Source organism: Corylus avellana, chromosome ca6 (genome assembly GCF_901000735.1).
Source record: "Corylus avellana chromosome ca6, CavTom2PMs-1.0".
NCBI classification, from domain to species: Eukaryota; Viridiplantae; Streptophyta; class Magnoliopsida; order Fagales; family Betulaceae; genus Corylus; species Corylus avellana.
The window spans coordinates 5,633,410-5,651,792 of NC_081546.1; the positions used below are offsets into that span (position 1 = coordinate 5,633,410).

An 18,383-nucleotide genomic window follows, 5' to 3' on the forward strand; every position below is an offset into this window, starting at 1 on the left:
GAGGGGGGCCCACCCTCAACTCTAAAAAAAAAAAAAAGAAAAGGAGAAGGAAAGAGCATTGGGCAGGGGGGGGGGTTCGAGGGGGGCCCACCCTCAACTCCTAAAAATCTTCTTACCTATGGGGTAGAATTTTTACTTGTGTCATGGTTATGCGACTTATCCCCTCTTAGTAGCTCAAGTCAAGCCGCTGTACATGGTTTTGCAGATTTTGAAGTCCAAAAAATTGTTGAAGAGGGTGATAGGTTTTATTCATACATTGAATTTAACAGAGGAGAAATTCCTGGCGAAGTTCATATTGAGGTATGTAATTAATTTTTTTATATTTAGATTTAGATTGTTCTTTTAAATTTAATATTTATATTGCTATTCTTGATAATTGTTTTTATATTTAATTATTTATGAATATATATAATTTTTGTTTATATTTTAATTGTATAACATATATAATTGTGGTTATTTAAGATTATGGAGAAAAACAACAACTTTATTGAGCTTCAATCAAATTATAAACGAACTCGAGTTGTACTAGATCTAGCAAAACTATGAAGAGATTCTTGCTTAAGAAAAAAAATTGCGATTATCATTTTAGTGATAGAAACCAGATAACTTATTATATTAATTATATATTTTTTAATATTTTTAATTAATTTTTGTTAAACTTTATTTTTTTATTCATAGAAAAAGTTGGGCCGTACACAGGACATGTATTATGTATGAGTCGTGATTCAGAGTACGCACGCCGTGTGGAAAATTTTTTTTTAATATTTTAATGCAAAAAAAAAAAAAAAAAATTGCGGGGTGCTAACTATTTTACTTCACCCATTATGTATATATTTCCATATTCGAATCTAAACATATTCCCATCCCCCAAACAATAATAACACAAGCAAAAACGATGACGTAGAACGCTAAAACAACTGCATAAAAATATGGGATAAAGTGGGTCCAGGACACTCTTGCTGTAGGCTTCTGATTGGATCTGAGAAAAGAGCATTATGTTCGGTTGGTGTTACGGCATACACACAAGAAAAAAACAAACGCTTGGGCGCAGAACCGTTGGATTCCTTTGATGATCAAACCGAGGATTGGGGAGTGGGAAAAGTGGAACGTATAAAAGTGACGAACCCGCACGTTTGCAGATCCTCCTCTACAGCTCTACTGGCAGACACAGAGACAAAAGAGAGAGAGAGAGAGATGGCAGCCGACTTGGTGTGCTGTGGGACGCAATTCTTCCTATACGTGCTGGTGATCATAGGGCTGGTGTGCTTTGCCGGTATCATGGCTGGGCTCACCCTGGGGCTCATGTCTCTGGGACTCGTCGACCTGGAGGTCCTCATAAAATCCGGCCGGCCCAAGGATCGCTTGTACGCCGGTACTTCTCTCTCACACGCTTCTTCCTCTTTTCTTTCCTTTCCTTTATTCGTTTTCTTTTTGTGGGTGAGTTTTCGAGGTCAAAATGAAGAAACTTTTATGAAGGTTGTTGAAAAGAAAACTATGAATTTCTACATTAATCCCACAACCCAGTTGGCTCCTGATTTAATTAATCTCTATTTGCCTTTTCGGGCTTCTGAATTTTTAAGGATTAAGAGGTGTTATTTGTGGAGGTTTTAGTAGTATTAACTATGCTAGCAATGGGAGAACTTGGTGCTTTTCCATTGCTTTGAACGGCTTGTGTTATAATTTTATGTGATTCTTCATGTTTAGAATTAGGCAACTAGTGAATGGTAGTTTTTTCGGTAGGAAATGCCTTCCCAAAGAAAAGGTATAAGCTTAAGTTGCACATCTGAGCTAATCCTGTTGGTAGGAAAATCTCACATGGATTCGGCTGAAGAGATCTAAGTTTGAAGTGATGTGCTGTGATTTTTTTTTTTCAGCTAAAATATTTCCAGTGGTAAAGAATCAGCATCTTCTACTTTGTACACTATTGATTGGCAACGCTTTAGCGATGGAGGTAACTACATGGTTCTTGTGGAACCTAAAATATATCGTGTAAAGATTGGTTGATCTTACCAATTGTTTTCAAATGATTTTTTTCTCTCTCTCTCTCTCTGCAGACTCTTCCCATATTCTTGGACAAGCTTGTGCCTCCATGGGCAGCAATTCTGATATCAGTGACTCTCATCCTCATGTTTGGTGAGGTAGTTTGTCATCAAATCCAAATGGGAATAGTTTGATTTGTAATGTCGTCCGCTCCCCAAAATTTTTCTAGTTTTATATGCGTATGTTTCATTACAGATAATGCCACAAGCGGTCTGTACTCGCTATGGCTTGAAAGTTGGAGCAACAATGGCCCCTCTCGTTCGTGTTCTTCTTTGGCTGTTTTTCCCTATTTCTTACCCAATTAGTAAGGTAGAATGAATGTAGAGATTATATGAAATTACATATTTTTATCCTGTGTTTTGTGCAAGTTGGGCTGCTTATTTTATTTAGTTGTGTGGAGAATAACATCTACTATTCTTTTCTTATAACCAAGGTTTTCATGTTATTTTCTTTCTTTTCAATTAATGCGCTACAATATTAAGTGCAGGTGTTGGATTGGATGTTGGGTAAGGGACATGCTGTCCTTTTACGGAGAGCAGAGCTCCAAACTTTTGTGACTTTTCATGGAAATGAGGTATGGTAATGGAGAGCAGAGCATCAGGAATGTTGAAACTGTCTCCTTGGAATTTTGTGCAAGATGTTTATTCCCAGGGAGATGACAACCTAGTGGCTTATGTTTCAATGCTCTGGACTGTCTCCCATTCCCCTGGTTCTCTGATGTAAAATGGTATGCATATTTTTGTTGTTTAGGCCGGGAAAGGCGGGGATTTAACACATGATGAGACTACTATCATCACTGGGGCACTTGAATTGACTGCAAAGACTGCAAAAGATGCCATGACTCCCATATCAAATGCATTTTCCCTAGATCTGGATTCAAATCTTGATTTGTGGGTTTCTGGATTCATTTTTTGTTTTCTTCATCATGTTATTCTGTGTTCTAACCCCTCCTTCTCTCTCTCTCTCTCTTTCTGCTATACAGGGAGACATTGAATGAAATAATGACAAAGGGTCATAGTAGAGTTCCGGTTTATGCTGGAAACTCGAAGAACGTAGTTGGACTTATTCTGGTAATTTCATTTCTTTCTGTTAGTGTGATACAATTGATTTTTTTTTTTTTTTTTTTGGGTAAGTTGAATGGATTATTGTTTTCGATGATCTACATATATCTTACTTATCAAAAAAAAAAAAAAAATGTTTTTCATCTGCTTATATAATATACCTTGTTCACATGATCATATCTCCCATTTGTCTAAGGAAGTGACAAGAGGGTAGCCTTAGGTAAACAGCTGATGAGATAAACACGTCTCTTTTGTCTAACTTAAAGGTTGATGTTGCTGTGTGATTATCCAAGTTGTGTATGTAGTGTGCTAAGCTAAGTGTGAGTTTTATTGTAGAATGCCTAGATCATTTTAAGACCTTGTCATTTATCCAACCGCTGCTAAGCCTGGATCAAGGAGGACAGTTTTGAGGGTGGGATGCCAGCTTAAATCATTTGGTTGAACCCTTGGGACCATGTCGTGGAATCTTTTTCTTATTGAGGTTGTTGATTGACCAAAACGTGGTGGTTGGGATGGTGTAGTAGTATCTGCACCAGAATCCAAACTGTGATAAATTAACTTTAGTTGATTTGTTGCATGATGGTATGTCATGAAAAATTCCCCAAAAAAAAATCCATAAGATTGCTCAGTCCCCTAAAAGGAAAAAAAAAAAAGTTATATAGAATGGTCTCTCAAAACATGCCACGTTTTCACACTTTTTTCACCTACCCATTTCCGTTCTTCAAAGCTTTCTTCCCTCTTCAGCAGTTTGGCTCTTCCCATTCTTTTCAGTTTTCTCTCCTCGTGCCCCCATTTTCTTCCCTTTCTTTCTCTCTTCTCTGCAAGCAGAAAATCCAAAGCCCAAAAGATACAGATTTTAGAAGACTAAAGCTTGGTAGAGACTCGGTTTCTAGTCCTAATATTCTTCTCCTAGCTAATCTCATTGTGTTATTTTGGCCAAGTTATATATAGAAGTAACTGCTTTAGTTGTTAGTTTCTGGCTGTTAAGCTCCTATGCAGGCCACATCCACATTGATAGACAAAGCAAAAGTTGCTAAATTATGATTTTACCAAGGTGTTTTATTGTTTGATTGTAAGCAGGCAATTAGGTGAAGCAAATACCAAGCTCCATTCAAGAAGTTGATTTTTTTTTTCCCTAAGCACATTATCTGTCGATGCAATGGTTTTACTGTGTCTCCTTTTGTTTTTCCAGTCACTTTTTTAGTTTTTTTTTTTTGGCAAAACAAAACAGAGAATCGGTTACTTATTCAATTCATTGTTAAAGAAAATAATCTGATGTCTAAGTAAGTTCGTATTTTTTTTCGCTTAATTTGTGCACATAATTCTGTCAACGTATAGGAAGAATAGAGTATCAGTTGCATAAGATAAAACAATTTAATTGCCTAAAATATTATTTTATGAGTCCGGCCCCCCATCAAATAAAATCCTTACTCCGCCACTGTTTGTAGTTAGAGTCATTATAATGTAAACCTCTTTTGCCCCAAACTTAATGACCTATAATTCTTTCGTAGTACTGTAGACTTAGTTCCTTTAAAGCATGCAAAAATCTGTAGTAATTCTTGTTTGATGCTTTCTCTTTCTTATGGTATCCACTTGAATATCCCATTCTATCATGTACAGGTTAAAAATCTCTTGGCAGTTGATCCAGATGATGTGGTTCCTGTGAGAAAAATGATCATAAGGAAAATTCCTCGGTAGGATGCTACTTTCATTTTTTAATTTCTGTATAGAGGGGAGAAGACATGTATGCCTGGGATAAAGAAGGGGATATGACCCTGAAAGTATAATTTCATTAGTAGCTGTCTTGCATTTGTTAATTGGGTTATTTATCTTTTATATCTTCTTTTCTGATATCTTGTCTTGCATTACTACCTCATTTAGGGTTTCAGAAGACTTGCCTCTGTATGATATTCTAAATGAATTCCAGAAGGGTCACAGCCACATTGCTGTTGTCTATAAGGATAATGAGAAAAAAGAGGTCTCAAAGAAAGGTAAAGGGGGTGAACAGCTCGAGTTTAAGGACAGCTGTAAGAAGCATAGGGGCAAATCTGAGGCATCACCAAATAAAGGTGAGAATGTAGGAAACACGAACAGAAGGACCCTGTTGATATTTTATCCTATTGCTGTATTAGCAACTAGCTTGCCTTGCAGGCTCGTATACCCAAAACAGAAAAAAGTTTTGACTTCTGAGGTTGAATTTTTACACTTAATTTAATTTAGATCTTATCCTGCCAATGGTTATGTAAGACCCGTATTTGTTAACGGGAGCGTGTACCACCTATCACATGTGATTACACAATTCAAGAACGTTTTCTCCCTAAATTGTTCCCAATTTTTCATGTCCCAACATATTGCTTAACTTTTCTATGATCAGTGATGTCTCCACCTTATTTACAATTTCGATACCTGATTGGTTCCCAACATATTTGAATCCTCATTGGAAGTATGAGTGAATTTGTATTTCCTCTTATCTGTTTTGTCTTTTCTGAATATTTCCATTTCCATTCCAGAAGCCATTGTGTCCTTCTATGTGGTTAGTAAATATGTTTCTATTGATTTTGATTATGGCTGATTATGCCTCAACTAATGCTGCTTTAATCATAAAAATTAAATTTTGATTGATATTTCATTATGGGTTTGTCATACCTCATATTTTAGGTTTAGCCATCTGTTTCTTTTGCAAAGTTTACAATTAATTTGCTCTATGTAAACCAGATAATCTTGATGTTGGCCCCACTTCTGGTACCAAAAATGTGGGGACTGAATCAAAATCAGATGATGGTCTGACAGCTATGGCTAAGATTGATGGGGGTCAACAAATGAAGAAGAATCCACAGGCTGCTGCCTATAAAAAACGACATAGAGGTTGTTCATTTTGCATTCTGGACATTGAAAGTGCAGCAATTCCAGAGTTCCCATCCAATGAAGAGGTTGTTGGTGTAATTACCATGGAGGATGTCATTGAAGAACTTCTTCAGGTAATGTTTTCTTCAGTATACATTACTTATCAAAAAGAAAAAGAAAAAAAGTTTTCTTCAGTATAAAATCATGGCCAGGCATACACAAGGAATGAATACACGGGCTTGGGAAACCATGTTGTGGTCCTGTTTACTCTTAGACACCTTTCCTGGATACACGGGATTATGGTACAATTTACTCTACTAAAAAGTGAATAGGGGTACATGTTTGAGCTCAATTCTCGTGGCTGGTTTTAGTTAGTTAAAATATTAATATTAGGTATGAGTAACTGAAACTGCTTCTATAGAACTGCCCCTCTTTTAAGTGTTTGAGCTTTCTATTTGAATTTTGTTTTATACGGTGATCTCATGATCTCAGTTCAAATGTTTGCTTTTGTCAGGAGGAAATATTGGATGAAACCGATGAGTATGTAAACATCCATAACAGGTAAAAAGTTACCGTTTGGCGTTTGCTATGTTATTTAGTTCTGTTGCTTGTGCGCTCACACTCGCACAGAATAATATATACATGCACCAACTACTTAATATATCTTTTCACCAAGAAATAGTGGAGGGCAAAGCCCTCTGACGAACCTGCCCCGAAAGTATGGATGTTGTGCTTTTAAAAATTGGAAACGGAATATGTTTTAAAAATTCCGACTGGGCTGGGTCGGAAATTAGTAACATGTTTTAATCATATTGGAAATCCCAATTCCGATGGCCACAGGACTAGGAACTACTTTGTCCCTTGCTTCTCGGCAAATCAAAGAATACCTTGGTTCCTTGATTAGCCATTTTTGTGGTTGTAACAATCACTTCAAGCGGTAGAAAGAACAAAAGATGTGCTCCAAGTCCTTTGGCTGTTGAATAGAATCCAACCACACAGGTGATCAATTGACAAGTGAGTAAAGGGAGTGTCACAAGCAACACACTAAAGCTCAATCCTTTGCTTGTTGGGGTCAGAAAATGACTAGACCTAGGTTGTCATATGGCGAGAAACCAATCATTGAATTTGTGGTGATTAGAGAGGGATTTTGAGTGAAACATGATGTATGTTTGTGAAGTGCTGTTTGCTGCCATGATGAGTTGAGCAATGTTTGAACCAAATATATACAAAATTGTTAGAGCATTTCTAGCAGCGATCGCTATTTTAGCCACTCTAAATCAACTTTTTCTAGTTTATCTACTACATTTTCACAATGAACTCCAGTAGACTATCTATTTTATTTAAATCTTGTTTTTTAATCTATTTTATATTATTTTTTTCCACTTCTCTCTCTCTCTCTCCCTCACCACGCACAACAAACCCTCCCACTGATCCATTTTCCAGCCCAAATCCCCTTCCCCCTCTCTCACTCTCGCTCACCACCATAGAACCAAGATTGCAAAGATTATCCATTTACAACAAATCCATTTATGCTTTCAAACATCTCTCACTGGGGACGATTTGGTTTGATGGGTGTCAATTTTGGGTGTGATTTTTTGATGGGTGTCGATTTGGTTGGATGGGTAAGGATTTTTAGGTGTGCTTTTCAGATGGTTTGATGGGTGTCGATTTGGTTTGATGGGTAAGGATTTTGGGGTGTGATTTTCGGATTTAATTGAAGGAGAGTGAACCAGTGATTTCATGTGTGGTGGAGGAAGATGAGTGGGAGAGAAAGAGAAGGGAGAAGAATCTGTGATAAGAGAAGAAGAGAAAGTGGGAGAGAAAGAGAAGAAGAGGAAAAAAAAAATGTTGGGTGCCGAGAATGTGTTTCGGGGAAGATGAACCAGAGAAAGAAAAAGAGGGAGAGAGAAAGAAGAATAAACTAAGAAAATGAGACCTTGGAAATCATATTATATTACTTAGAGCATTTACAGCAGAAGATGTAAATTAGTTTTTTTAGCTAAATTTAGCTATTATGCCTTATTTCTTTGCTCTAGCAGGCAGCAGTTCTTGTAAAATAGAAGTTTTTCTTACAATTGCTACAGTAAACTTTCATATCATAAATAATATGAAAGTTTACTGTAGCAACTTATAAGTAATATTTTATAATATTTTATCTTTCTTTCTATTTTTTTAATCTTCTCTCTCCTTCTCTCTCTCTTTTTATCGGGAAGACAAAGGAAATGATAAAAAATAATAAAATAATACTAAAAAAAATATTTAATTATAGTAGATAGTTAAAATAGATGTTCTATTGGAGTGTGTAGTGAAAAACTAGTAGCTAAAATAAAAAAAGTTACATTTTGAGTAGTTAAAATGAAAACCCTTGTTGGAGATGCTCTTAGAGTTGCCACAGTAAACTTTCATATTACCCTAGCAATTGTAGGGAAAACTTTCATTTTACAATGTTTGCTGGAGCAAGAAAATGGAACATAATAGCTAGATTTAGTTAAAAAGCTAATTTACAAACCTTGCCGGAGATGCTCTTATATGAACCCCTGAACTGACATTATTGCTTATGAATGCAGGATAAAGATCAACATGAATGCTTCTCAGGAAATGGCTCCCGACTCAAATTCACCACAACAGCCCTCCCCTGGCGCATGTATCACTCGCCCTCTAATCTCTGGACTCTCTCCTTCCATTGTATCTCCAGCTCCCACGCCATCACCATCTTATTAATAAGTCTTGTAAGCAGACTTATTAAGAGATTGGCTCATCATATGGCTATTAAAATTAGATTCAGTTACAACACAGAAGCTCTGTATAGTTAGTTACTTGGCAAGAACAGTGGCTTACACAACTTGGAAACTTGGGTTGACTGCCCGGAATCATGTTGTGTAATTTTATAGAAAGAGCCAAAGAGCTGCTCTCTCTTTGATTTGCTCTAATGTGTCAGTTAAACATACCGTTTTAAGTTGTTGGTGGCTTTTTGTATGTAAAATCAAACTGAAGGTACAGGTTAATTTTCTTGAAATAAAAACAATAATTTTGACTGTCAAGAATTAGGTGTACACAAGAAAAATCTCATGCTATCTTTGATAGGATTAACAAGGCATGTCAATGTTCACAATTTTAAGTGATTAAAAGTTTGAAATAGGGATAATAGGAACACAAAGGATAACAATAATAATATGATAATAGTAATAATAGAATTAAAATAGTGAGAGTTAAGAAGAATTAAAGTAATAAATATTAAAAAATATTAAAAAAAAAAGAGGAGATTTGAGCAAAAAGGGTAGGTCAGAGAGACTAATTGTGGCTATTTTACTTGGACGTGATCATAGTAGCACTTACTTATTGAGAGCCACACAGAATATAGAGTAGTCTATTACTCCTATGTGTGAGCCATTAATTGGCATGCGAACTGGGAGGAGAAATTCTAGTTAGCATTCTTCAATCATTTTGAGCTAAATTGGCATGCTTTATTCACTCTTAATTAAAATGAAAAAAAATAAATAATAGTGGATGAAGCATGTCTCTTAACTGTAAATATATTTCTTTAAAAACACATTTCAGTTTATTAAAGTGATTTGTATCGCATGTTACCGTATAAAATTAACTACAAACCTCCAGGCCACTGTGTTGGGTACAAGTCACGATTCGCATGCCAAAAAAAGTCTCATTTTTTGAAGGGAAAAGGAAAGCAGTTGGACTGAGATACCGGTGGTCCTTTTCCGTTAATAGCGGCCTCAAGTCCCGTGCCCGGTACTCCGAAGTGACACTGTCTCTGCCCAGACAATGTAATTCCAACCGTTCCTCAGCTCAATACGAAACATTTTCTTTGTTGTTTTCAGATTTGTATTCTCCCTCCCATTTTATATTCTTCAATCTCCATCACTTTCCCGTTTTGAAAAAGAGACTTCTCCAAACTTTGAAGGCTGAGTTCGGTTGGTGACGACACTAGAAGAAGAATACAGGTGACCTCATGATCTATAACCCGTGCCGATCTGGGGTAATTCTAATCTACTCATTCTTTCTCGGGAAAATCGTGATTGAGTTTTTTTGCTTTGATTCGGCCAATGGGCACCCTCAGGCCTCAGCTAATCTTGCTCTACTTGAAACCCAAGTGGAAGCTATCTCCCCACCTGTGATTTCTTGATTTCTCACAGGTTGTTTTACTAAAGAAATGGAATCTTGTACGTCTTTAGTATATAGATATGTTACACATGTATATTTTGGTGGGTGTTTTTTATTTGGAAGTTTCTTGGTTGATGCGTGACTACTCCATTTGAGCACTTAGTTTTTCTTGTTTTGGTTGAAAATCCCTGTAGAACTTGTCTCCTATATGTGATTCTTGAATCTGTTGCCTGTAATCGTACTTTTAGAATCGAATATTTCAATCTTTGCTCTCTTTTTTCGGAAGGTTTTTGATATTTGAGTGTAGATTTCCTCGTTTGATTTACTTACTTCAAAGTAGTATTTCTTGGGGGTAGAGAGAGATGGCAATATCTCGGTTGGGTCGCCAAGCAAAACGCCCATATGGGTTCTGCATAAAGATGGCTGCAGTGGCCATCTTGGGTCTCTGCTTCATCTTTGTGTGGTCTATGTTTTCTTCTTCCTCCTCTTCTGTAGTCACTCAAAGGGAAAGTTTCGATGACATTGCCGAACCCGTGTCAACAAATGCAAGGACAAGCAGTTCTGGTACTCAGTCCAACAAGAAGGGAGTGCAGAAGCATGGATTGAACAAAGAGGATAAGAAGGAGAAAGTTGAGTCTGATTTGGGTAGGAAGGATGAGAAAAAGGTTAATGGGTCTGCGGCTTTAGTTGTTAAGGAGCACAAGCCTACAAAAAAGGGTGGGAAAGAAATAGCTAAGGAGAACGAAGGGAAACATATAAAGGAAGTTGCTGAAGAGAATGATGGGTCAAAGGATTCTGAGGGTGAAAATTCACGTAAAGAAAAGGAGGAGCAAGACGAAGAGGAAGTAGTAGATGGTAAGGAAGAAGGGTTGGATATTGAAGGTGAAGAAAATGGGGAAAAAGAAGGAGACAGCGACTTAGTAGAGCCAGTGGATCAGGAATTTGAGGAGAAGTTGGAAGATGGAAGTGGTGAGTCAAGGAAGAGGGGAATGGAGAGAAAGATAAAAGGTCCTTTGTTTGATCCTAAATCGCATTATACATGGAAATTATGTAGCACAAGGAGCAAGCACAATTACATTCCTTGTATTGATATTGAAAGTGGCACGGGAAAGCTGCAGAGCTATCGGCATACAGAGAGGAGTTGCCCAAGAACACCTCTGATGTGTCTTGTTCCTCTAATCCATGGTGGTTATGCGTCGCCAGTGCGCTGGCCTGAGAGCAAATTGAAGGTGTATCATATATGTGGGGTTTTAGTCTTTTATATTTTATGAATCTCATATATAGAGAGATAAGAGTTTGCTTGACGTTTTCTCAAGGTAATGTTCTTCTGTTAGTGCAGATACTGTATAAGAATGTCGCACATCCAAAACTTGCTGCATTTGTTAAGAAACATAGTTGGATGGTTGAGTCTGGAGAATATCTTACTTTTCCTGAAGACCAGTCTGAGTTCAAGGGTGGAGTTGTTCATTACCTCGAGTCCATTGAAGAGGTGAGTTTTTCCTGTTCTAAAGGTCTTGAATATTTTGAATTAATTCTTAAGGATATTGATACGTTTTTTGATATATAAAACACAAGCAATAGATATCATCCCAACTACCCACTACCCACCACTGCTACCACTACTGTAATATAGGATAGCCCATGATCATAGCTTATTCTTGCTCTTGCTGCCGCCATGCTCAAGCCCACCCTCATTACCCAACCACAGACCCATACCACCAGATTTATGTAACAACTATGATATATTGCTCAAACAAATTGTGTGTGCCTAGTTTGTGAATAACTGAGAAAGGAAAGAATAATGTAAATTTCCCAAATTACGATCTTTCCTTGATAAAAACTTCAGTGTTTGTGAATTGTAATGGGCAAACTAAGAAATACTTTGCTGTTTGTAGCAATTATCTACTTATAGATGACATTATATTTGTGTCATCTGGCTGGAATCTGCAAGTCATGATTATTTGTCTTATCCATTGTTCTCTGCTCTTTATAAATAAATGGTAGAACCTTAATTTCATCATTAGCGTATTTAGCCCTTTGAAATTTGATTGGATATGATAGATGGTGCCAGACATTGAATGGGGAAAGAATATCCGTGTGGTGCTGGACATTGGATGTACAGATTCAAGCCTTTCGGCTTCTCTTCTTGATAAGGAGGTACTAACATTGTCACTAGGCTTGAAGGATGACCTGGTGGACCTAGCCCAGGTTGCCCTTGAGCGTGGTTTTCCTGCAGTAGTTAGCCCTTTAGGAACTAGAAGGCTTCCTTTTCCTAGTGATGTATTCGATGCTATTCATTGTGGTGGGTGTGGCTTGTCTTGGCATTCCAATGGTTTGTCTTATCCTTAACTTTTTCTCTTTCTTTTCTATTTTTTTCTTTCTTTATTTCCTACTGTTTCTATTAACTTTCATTACTTGTAAAATTACTAGATGAACATATTATTTGTTTTTTTGTTTTTTTGTTTTTGTTTTTTCACTCTCAGGGGGTAAGCTTCTTTTAGAGATGAATCGGATTTTAAGGCCCAGTGGATACTTTATTTTGTCAACTAAACATGAGAACATTGAAGAAGAAGAAGGTTGGCCTGTAAGATCTAAGAGTGGTTTCCTTGGTTGCTGAAACTTGTTTGTTCCACGATATTGTGTTGTTGCTATGCAAATATGGTGAAATCAAAAAAAGAAAGAAAAACTGCACACACAAATTTATGTGGTTCAGTGTTATGCCTGTGTTCATTGGAGAGAGCGTTTTCACTATATTCAGAAAACAAAATAGGGTTACAACATATATTTCTAGCCACTAGTTACAACCTTAGCTCAATACATGGAAAATCCCCATTATACCCTTATCGTAATGTCACTAACGTGGGGGGTGAAACCCCCTGCATCCCCCGACCTATGGTTCGACCTGCCATAAAAAGTGCTTTGCCCAGAAGGGTCCTGAGGGGGGCCTCAAGGGCTCCGCTTCATTCCACCCCTAGCCCTCAGGTCCCTCTCCCTTTAGAGCTAGAGTATGGTGTAAATTATTCATTATAAATATGAGCCACTATCACTAACAAAGTCTTTCTTGAACATTTTAGTTCCATTTGTATAGACTTTATAGTTGATTTTAATCTTATGCTGTCACCCATTTGAGAGTATTAGTTGGATGACTGAAATTTATAGGCAGTTGACGTGCTGGGTTTAAATGTAAACTCAGAAAGCTTTATCCTTCCTTGCGAATTTAGGGAGTACCTACATTTATTGAGTTAAATCAGGACTAGTCTCATTTGAAATGATGCTGTCAACTAAGTCTGCCCGTGCCTTGAATTTTCCAAAACTTTACCATTCTCCTTTTCTGGTGGCAATTAAGTTTGCCATCTACAGCAGTGCATATGGTTCACCACCTTAGCCTCTATCTTGCAGTAGGTTTTATATGCTAGTCAAGGAGGTTTGCTTCACAGGCTATGTACTTAAAAGAACTGGCCAGATGCATGCACTTGTTGTTACACAATGGTGGATGACTAGCTGGTTTTAACTTGTTAAGTGGGATATAGGATTGTGAACTTCTTGGAAGTCTTATCTGTTCTAGGGTCACCTAATGGATCCTATGCCACATCAATGCATACCAATCTGCAATGTGGTTTCTTCTTACCACATATGCAGAAGAACTGGTTTTGTTTATTTTGTCTGCATTATCTATTGAAGAAAACCCTTATTATGTTTACTAACACTACTTGTATTTCCAGCCATGTCCAGATTAACAGCATCTATCTGTTGGAATATTCTGGCTCATAAAACTGATGAAGTCAGTGACGTTGGTGTTAAAATATATCAGAAGCCTGAATCGAATGATATTTATGAATTGAGAAGGAAGAAAAATCCACCTTTATGCAAGGAAAATGAAAATCCAGATGCAGCCTGGTATGCTAAGATGAGATTGCTTTTTTAAATTCATCTTCCTGTTTGGTTTTGTTAATTTGAATTTGAACCTAAAATAAGTGACATCGATTATCAGTGTGGAAAGCCTACTTTTCCATTCTAGACATAAAAAACTGAATTAACATTCTGATTTGAACAAAGGATGGATGCAAAGTGACCGAGTCATTGATATTTGGCATTGGTCAGAGTTGGATGTCATTGTTGTCAAGTTACTGACTTAATTCAATAATAGAGCTGATCGGTTGTTTCTTCTTTTGAAGATCCTCAATGACATAGCCATGCCCAATGACCTCTAACCTAGGGCTTTATACATACACTCTCAAATTCTCCAAATTAAATATTAACAAAGCAATTTTCTCCTAGTTCAACATTATTACCCAATTACTTGTTAAAAAAAAAAAAAACATTATGATCCAACATACAAAATTTTCTAGTAACAAAAAACTGACTGTTTTTATTTATTTATTATTTCTCATAAGTACTCCTATAGCTAACTGTCATTCACAGTCATGATTATCCATCCGCCATCTTCATTATCTATTGGTGTCATTGTCCTATGTTAGTTGAAACTGAAGAAATATTTATTGAGTAATGATAGTCCAAATCAAGTAGACATTTGTGTATGACTATAACCCTCACTAGCTTTGGTAATTCTAGCTTTTTTCTTTTCTTTTCTTTTCTTCTTGCTTCTTTCCATTTTTTTCTTTTTTTTCCTTTTTTTTTTGCTCTTTTTCCTTTTTGTCTTCTCTATTTTAGTTTTATGCCCATTTACATGGTAGTTGAACCATTTTCTTTGAACAGGTATACTCATATAAGGACATGCCTGCACAGCATTCCATCTGCAATTGAACAACATGGGACAGAGTGGCCTGAGGAATGGCCCAAGAGGCTCGAAACTTCTCCAGACTGGATGAATGATAAAGAAAAATTGATTGCAGACACCAACCACTGGAAAGCTATAGTTGACAAGTCCTATCTTACTGGAATTGGTATTGACTGGTCAAATATACGGAACGTGATGGACATGAAAGCCATCTATGGAGGGTATGCAACCAAAAGAACTGAAGAATCAATTTTCCTTTAATTGTTTTTTATATTTAATAAGGTGCTAGTGTCAAAATGTGAACATTTTCTCTTTGCTTAAACACTAGTTCTGTCCCCTTCTGGTTCCATGGGCTTTTTCTGATTACTTAAACTCCATAAAATTATGCTGGGAAGTAGAGTAATTGTGCACGTGGAAATGCAGATTTGCAGCAGCTCTTTCTCAACAGAAGGTTTGGGTGATGAGTGTGGTCCCCGTCCATGCACCAGACACTCTTCCTTTCATTTATGAACGTGGGCTTGTGGGCATCTACCATGATTGGTGTGAGTCTTTTGGTACTTACCCAAGATCGTATGATCTTTTGCATGCTGATCATCTCTTCTCACGGCTCAAGAACAGGTTAACATGAACTTTCTAGTTAGTGCCTTGTTAGTTAATTTATGTGACTAAATCTGTGGATTGCAACTTAATTTTGATTTATGTATTTATTTTTTTGCTGGGCAAGGTTAGATTTTAGTGGGTTTTTATGAAGACAGGTTTTGCAACTTGATTTATTTTTTCCCATTAGGTTTACTGCAGTCTTAGTTACCTGTTAAAACCCATGGTCAGTTATTTCCTTTATCAGAGATTACCATTTCCTCTGGTTAAGATCTGGGCAAAATATGGAGCTGTTGAAGTATTCTCTATGGATAATGGGTTCTGTTATTTTCCAATTGCCCTATTTACAGAGACTGTTAGAGGCTCGGCCACAGTATATCATGGACAGGTTCTGAATCTTGCGTTTATGGGAGCTGAGAATGAGATTTTAGAATTTTGCTTTTAGCAGGGTGCCTATTTGGCTGTCCAAACTACCCTATCCTAACAATGGCTCATCCCTTGGGTCATTGCTTGGATGTACAGATAATATTCATTTTGTGGGTTCAATTGATCAATCAAATTGATTGTTTCTTTTAGTGTCTTAGATCATGTTGGCAACTATTTTCTTGGTTTGTTACTTCCGTACTGGAATATCATTATTTGGTCTAATGGATTGAATTTTATTCTAGTAATCATCTAGCAAATAATAGATTTTATTTCACTTAAGTGTGATAGTCTTTTTGGTTCTATGGATGTCATAATTTTCCTTTGTACCCCTTTTCTTGTGGCTGCTTTTGCTGTTATTACAGATTCTCTATAAAACACAATGTGATAGACTATTTCAATTATACAAGCTAGCGTTTGATGGATAGATAACTTTCCAGGTGTAAGCAGCCGGTATCGATCGTGGTCGAGATGGATCGTATTCTACGGCCTGGAGGTTGGGCTATTATACGTGATAAGGTTGAGATATTGGATCCATTGGAGGGCATATTGAGAAGTCTACACTGGGAAATCCGAATGACTTATGCTCAGGATAAGGAGGGTATCATATGCGCAAAAAAGACCATGTGGAGGCCTTAAAATCTCTATTTATGCAGCAGCTTGTGACTGCATGATCTCAAATTCAAGTAGACATGGCTCCTCCTTTTACGAAAGAACAAGGTGAAAAGGTCTTCTCGGCTCCCTTTTGTAGCAAAACAACAGATACTGATTCTTCATGTTTGTGTGAAGTGAAGAAGAGCTATACAGATTCTTGAATTTTTTTTTTTTTTTTTCTTTTTCTTATTATGGACACAATGAATGTTACCATGTTAGATTTTCCTGGCTGTTTCTATTTTTGGCCCTGCATGTAAAGAGGAACAATAGGAGGGGTTTTCAACCCATGGGTTATATTTTTGGATAGATCTCATGTATTAGAATATTAACTACGTGATAAAATTTGTCATTTTCTATTTGAGTTACTTGAATTCCAAAGCATTATATGCCGGACAAAGTGTTTCTTCAAACTAAATTGGAGAAAATTCCTCAAATCCAATCAATTAAATTGATATATGTTCTTAGAGCATGTGATTGTGTTCTGTTAATTTTTTTTTTAATAAAAAAAAAAAAAGGAGGCATGTGAAAATCACATATATTTTAAGGACAAGTGTCAATTTAATAGACTTAATTTAACGAATTTAGCCTTATTTACCCTATTACTGAACAATGACAAATTGACAAACTAGAAAGAAAAAAAAAGGTTTGAGCCAATATCTTTGTACCGAGATTTTCAATAATTTTGTTATTCGAATCGATAGCACGTGGCAATTTATACAGTATATTTTACCAACATAACCTAATGGGCTAAAGATACCTTAAAATAATATCAAAGGGCCATACCCCAGGAAGTTTGGAAGTCCAAATCCATATCTTTGGTGGCAAAATTGATTGGTTATCATGGGCCCGTAAATCACTCAGTCCAATTGAAAAATCAATCAAACACGGCCTCGGCCAAGCCTACCATCTTTGCGTACAAAAACGCCGTCGTCTCCTTCTACTTCTCAAATCTCAATTCTAAAACCTTCGCTACTGTAAGTCCCGCTTCTCAGTGATCACGAACATGAGCTTAGCGCTACTTCCCTTCCATTCCACAAGCAGACGATCTAGCAATTTTCCCTAGAAGGACAAGGCCGGAGAAAGAAATCTCCACCATGTCCTTTTCCTCCGTACCCGCTCGACTCACCCTTCTCGCCCTCCTCTCAGCCTCCACATTCTATTGCTTCTACAAGTCTCGCCGCCTCAGACACCTCAAGCTCTCCCTAAACCCTAACCCTAATCCCTCTATTTCCAAACCCAAGCTCTTCTTCGTTTCCCAAACAGGTACCTCCAGAGCCCTAGCTGACCGTCTCTTCGATCTTTTAGCGTCGAACGATCTCCCATTCGACCTGGTCGATCTCAAAGACTACGAGCCCGAGGACCTACCGAAAGAAACCCTAGTTTTGATTATCGCCTCGACCTGGGAAGATGGCAAGCCCCCGCAGAACGCTAAGTTTTTCTCGAATTGGCTTTCCGAGAGCGCCGAGGACTTCCGGGTGGGGTCTCTTTTGCTTTCGCGGTGTAAATTCGCGGTTTTCGGCGTCGGAAGCCAAGCTTACGGCGCGGCATTCAATGCGGTCGCGAGGGATTTCTCGAGGCGACTGAGAGCGTTGGGTGCCAAGGAGTTTTTGCCTGTTTGGGAGGGGGATGTGGATAGTGGTGATATTGATGAGGTCTTTGGTGCTTGGAGTGCTAAGGTGGTTGGGGTTTTGAAGGGTGGCGTGGTAGAAAATGGTGGGGCTTTGTGTTCAGAGGTTGGTGGTGAGAGTGATGCTGAGAGTGTTGGTGTATCGGATGAGGATGAGGGTAGCGAAGACGGAGGCACGGGATCAGAGATTGTCGATGTTGAGGATATTGCAGGGAAAGTGCCATCGAGGAAGACGGTCACAGTGGCTGAAACTAATGGGAGACTGAATGGGAAAAAAGAG

General features: G+C 37.5%; 2 protein-coding genes across 2 annotated transcripts in view; both read left to right on the forward strand.

Moving 5' to 3' along the window:
• Positions 1-1,131: 1,131 nt before the first annotated feature.
• LOC132183808 (DUF21 domain-containing protein At1g47330) lies at positions 1,132-8,875 on the forward strand. Its single transcript, XM_059597240.1, has 12 exons — positions 1,132-1,372; positions 1,875-1,951; positions 2,055-2,138; positions 2,236-2,349; positions 2,528-2,614; positions 2,791-2,930; positions 3,023-3,110; positions 4,722-4,795; positions 4,983-5,170; positions 5,817-6,079; positions 6,460-6,506; positions 8,513-8,875. Exons 1-12 carry the CDS (start codon positions 1,195-1,197, stop codon positions 8,664-8,666), a joined length of 1,494 nt encoding a protein of 497 aa, XP_059453223.1. The 5' UTR covers positions 1,132-1,194; the 3' UTR covers positions 8,667-8,875.
• Positions 8,876-9,596: 721 nt separating this feature from the next.
• The window catches only part of LOC132184061 (uncharacterized), a 15,355-nt gene continuing 6,568 nt past the window's right edge, over positions 9,597-18,383 (forward strand). Inside the window, exons 1-9 of the mRNA XM_059597544.1 lie at positions 9,597-11,293; positions 11,404-11,553; positions 12,126-12,396; positions 12,548-12,640; positions 13,787-13,961; positions 14,781-15,023; positions 15,226-15,420; positions 16,263-16,454; positions 17,540-18,338. Coding sequence (XP_059453527.1) covers positions 10,427-11,293; positions 11,404-11,553; positions 12,126-12,396; positions 12,548-12,640; positions 13,787-13,961; positions 14,781-15,023; positions 15,226-15,420; positions 16,263-16,454; positions 17,540-18,338 — 2,985 coding nt within the window. The 5' untranslated portion in view covers positions 9,597-10,426. The remainder of the gene's footprint in view (positions 11,294-11,403; positions 11,554-12,125; positions 12,397-12,547; positions 12,641-13,786; positions 13,962-14,780; positions 15,024-15,225; positions 15,421-16,262; positions 16,455-17,539; positions 18,339-18,383) is intronic.

Bases quoted from the DNA above. Each gene is read 5' to 3' on its own strand.
- LOC132183808 (XM_059597240.1), top strand. From the start codon at position 1,195: ATGGCAGCCGACTTGGTGTGCTGTGGGACGCAATTCTTCCTATACGTG. The intron at 1,373-1,874 runs GTACTTCTCTCT...TTTTTTTTTCAG, and splicing joins CAAGGATCGCTTGTACGCCG to CTAAAATATTTCCAGTGGTA. The intron at 6,080-6,459 runs GTAATGTTTTCT...TGCTTTTGTCAG, and splicing joins TCATTGAAGAACTTCTTCAG to GAGGAAATATTGGATGAAAC.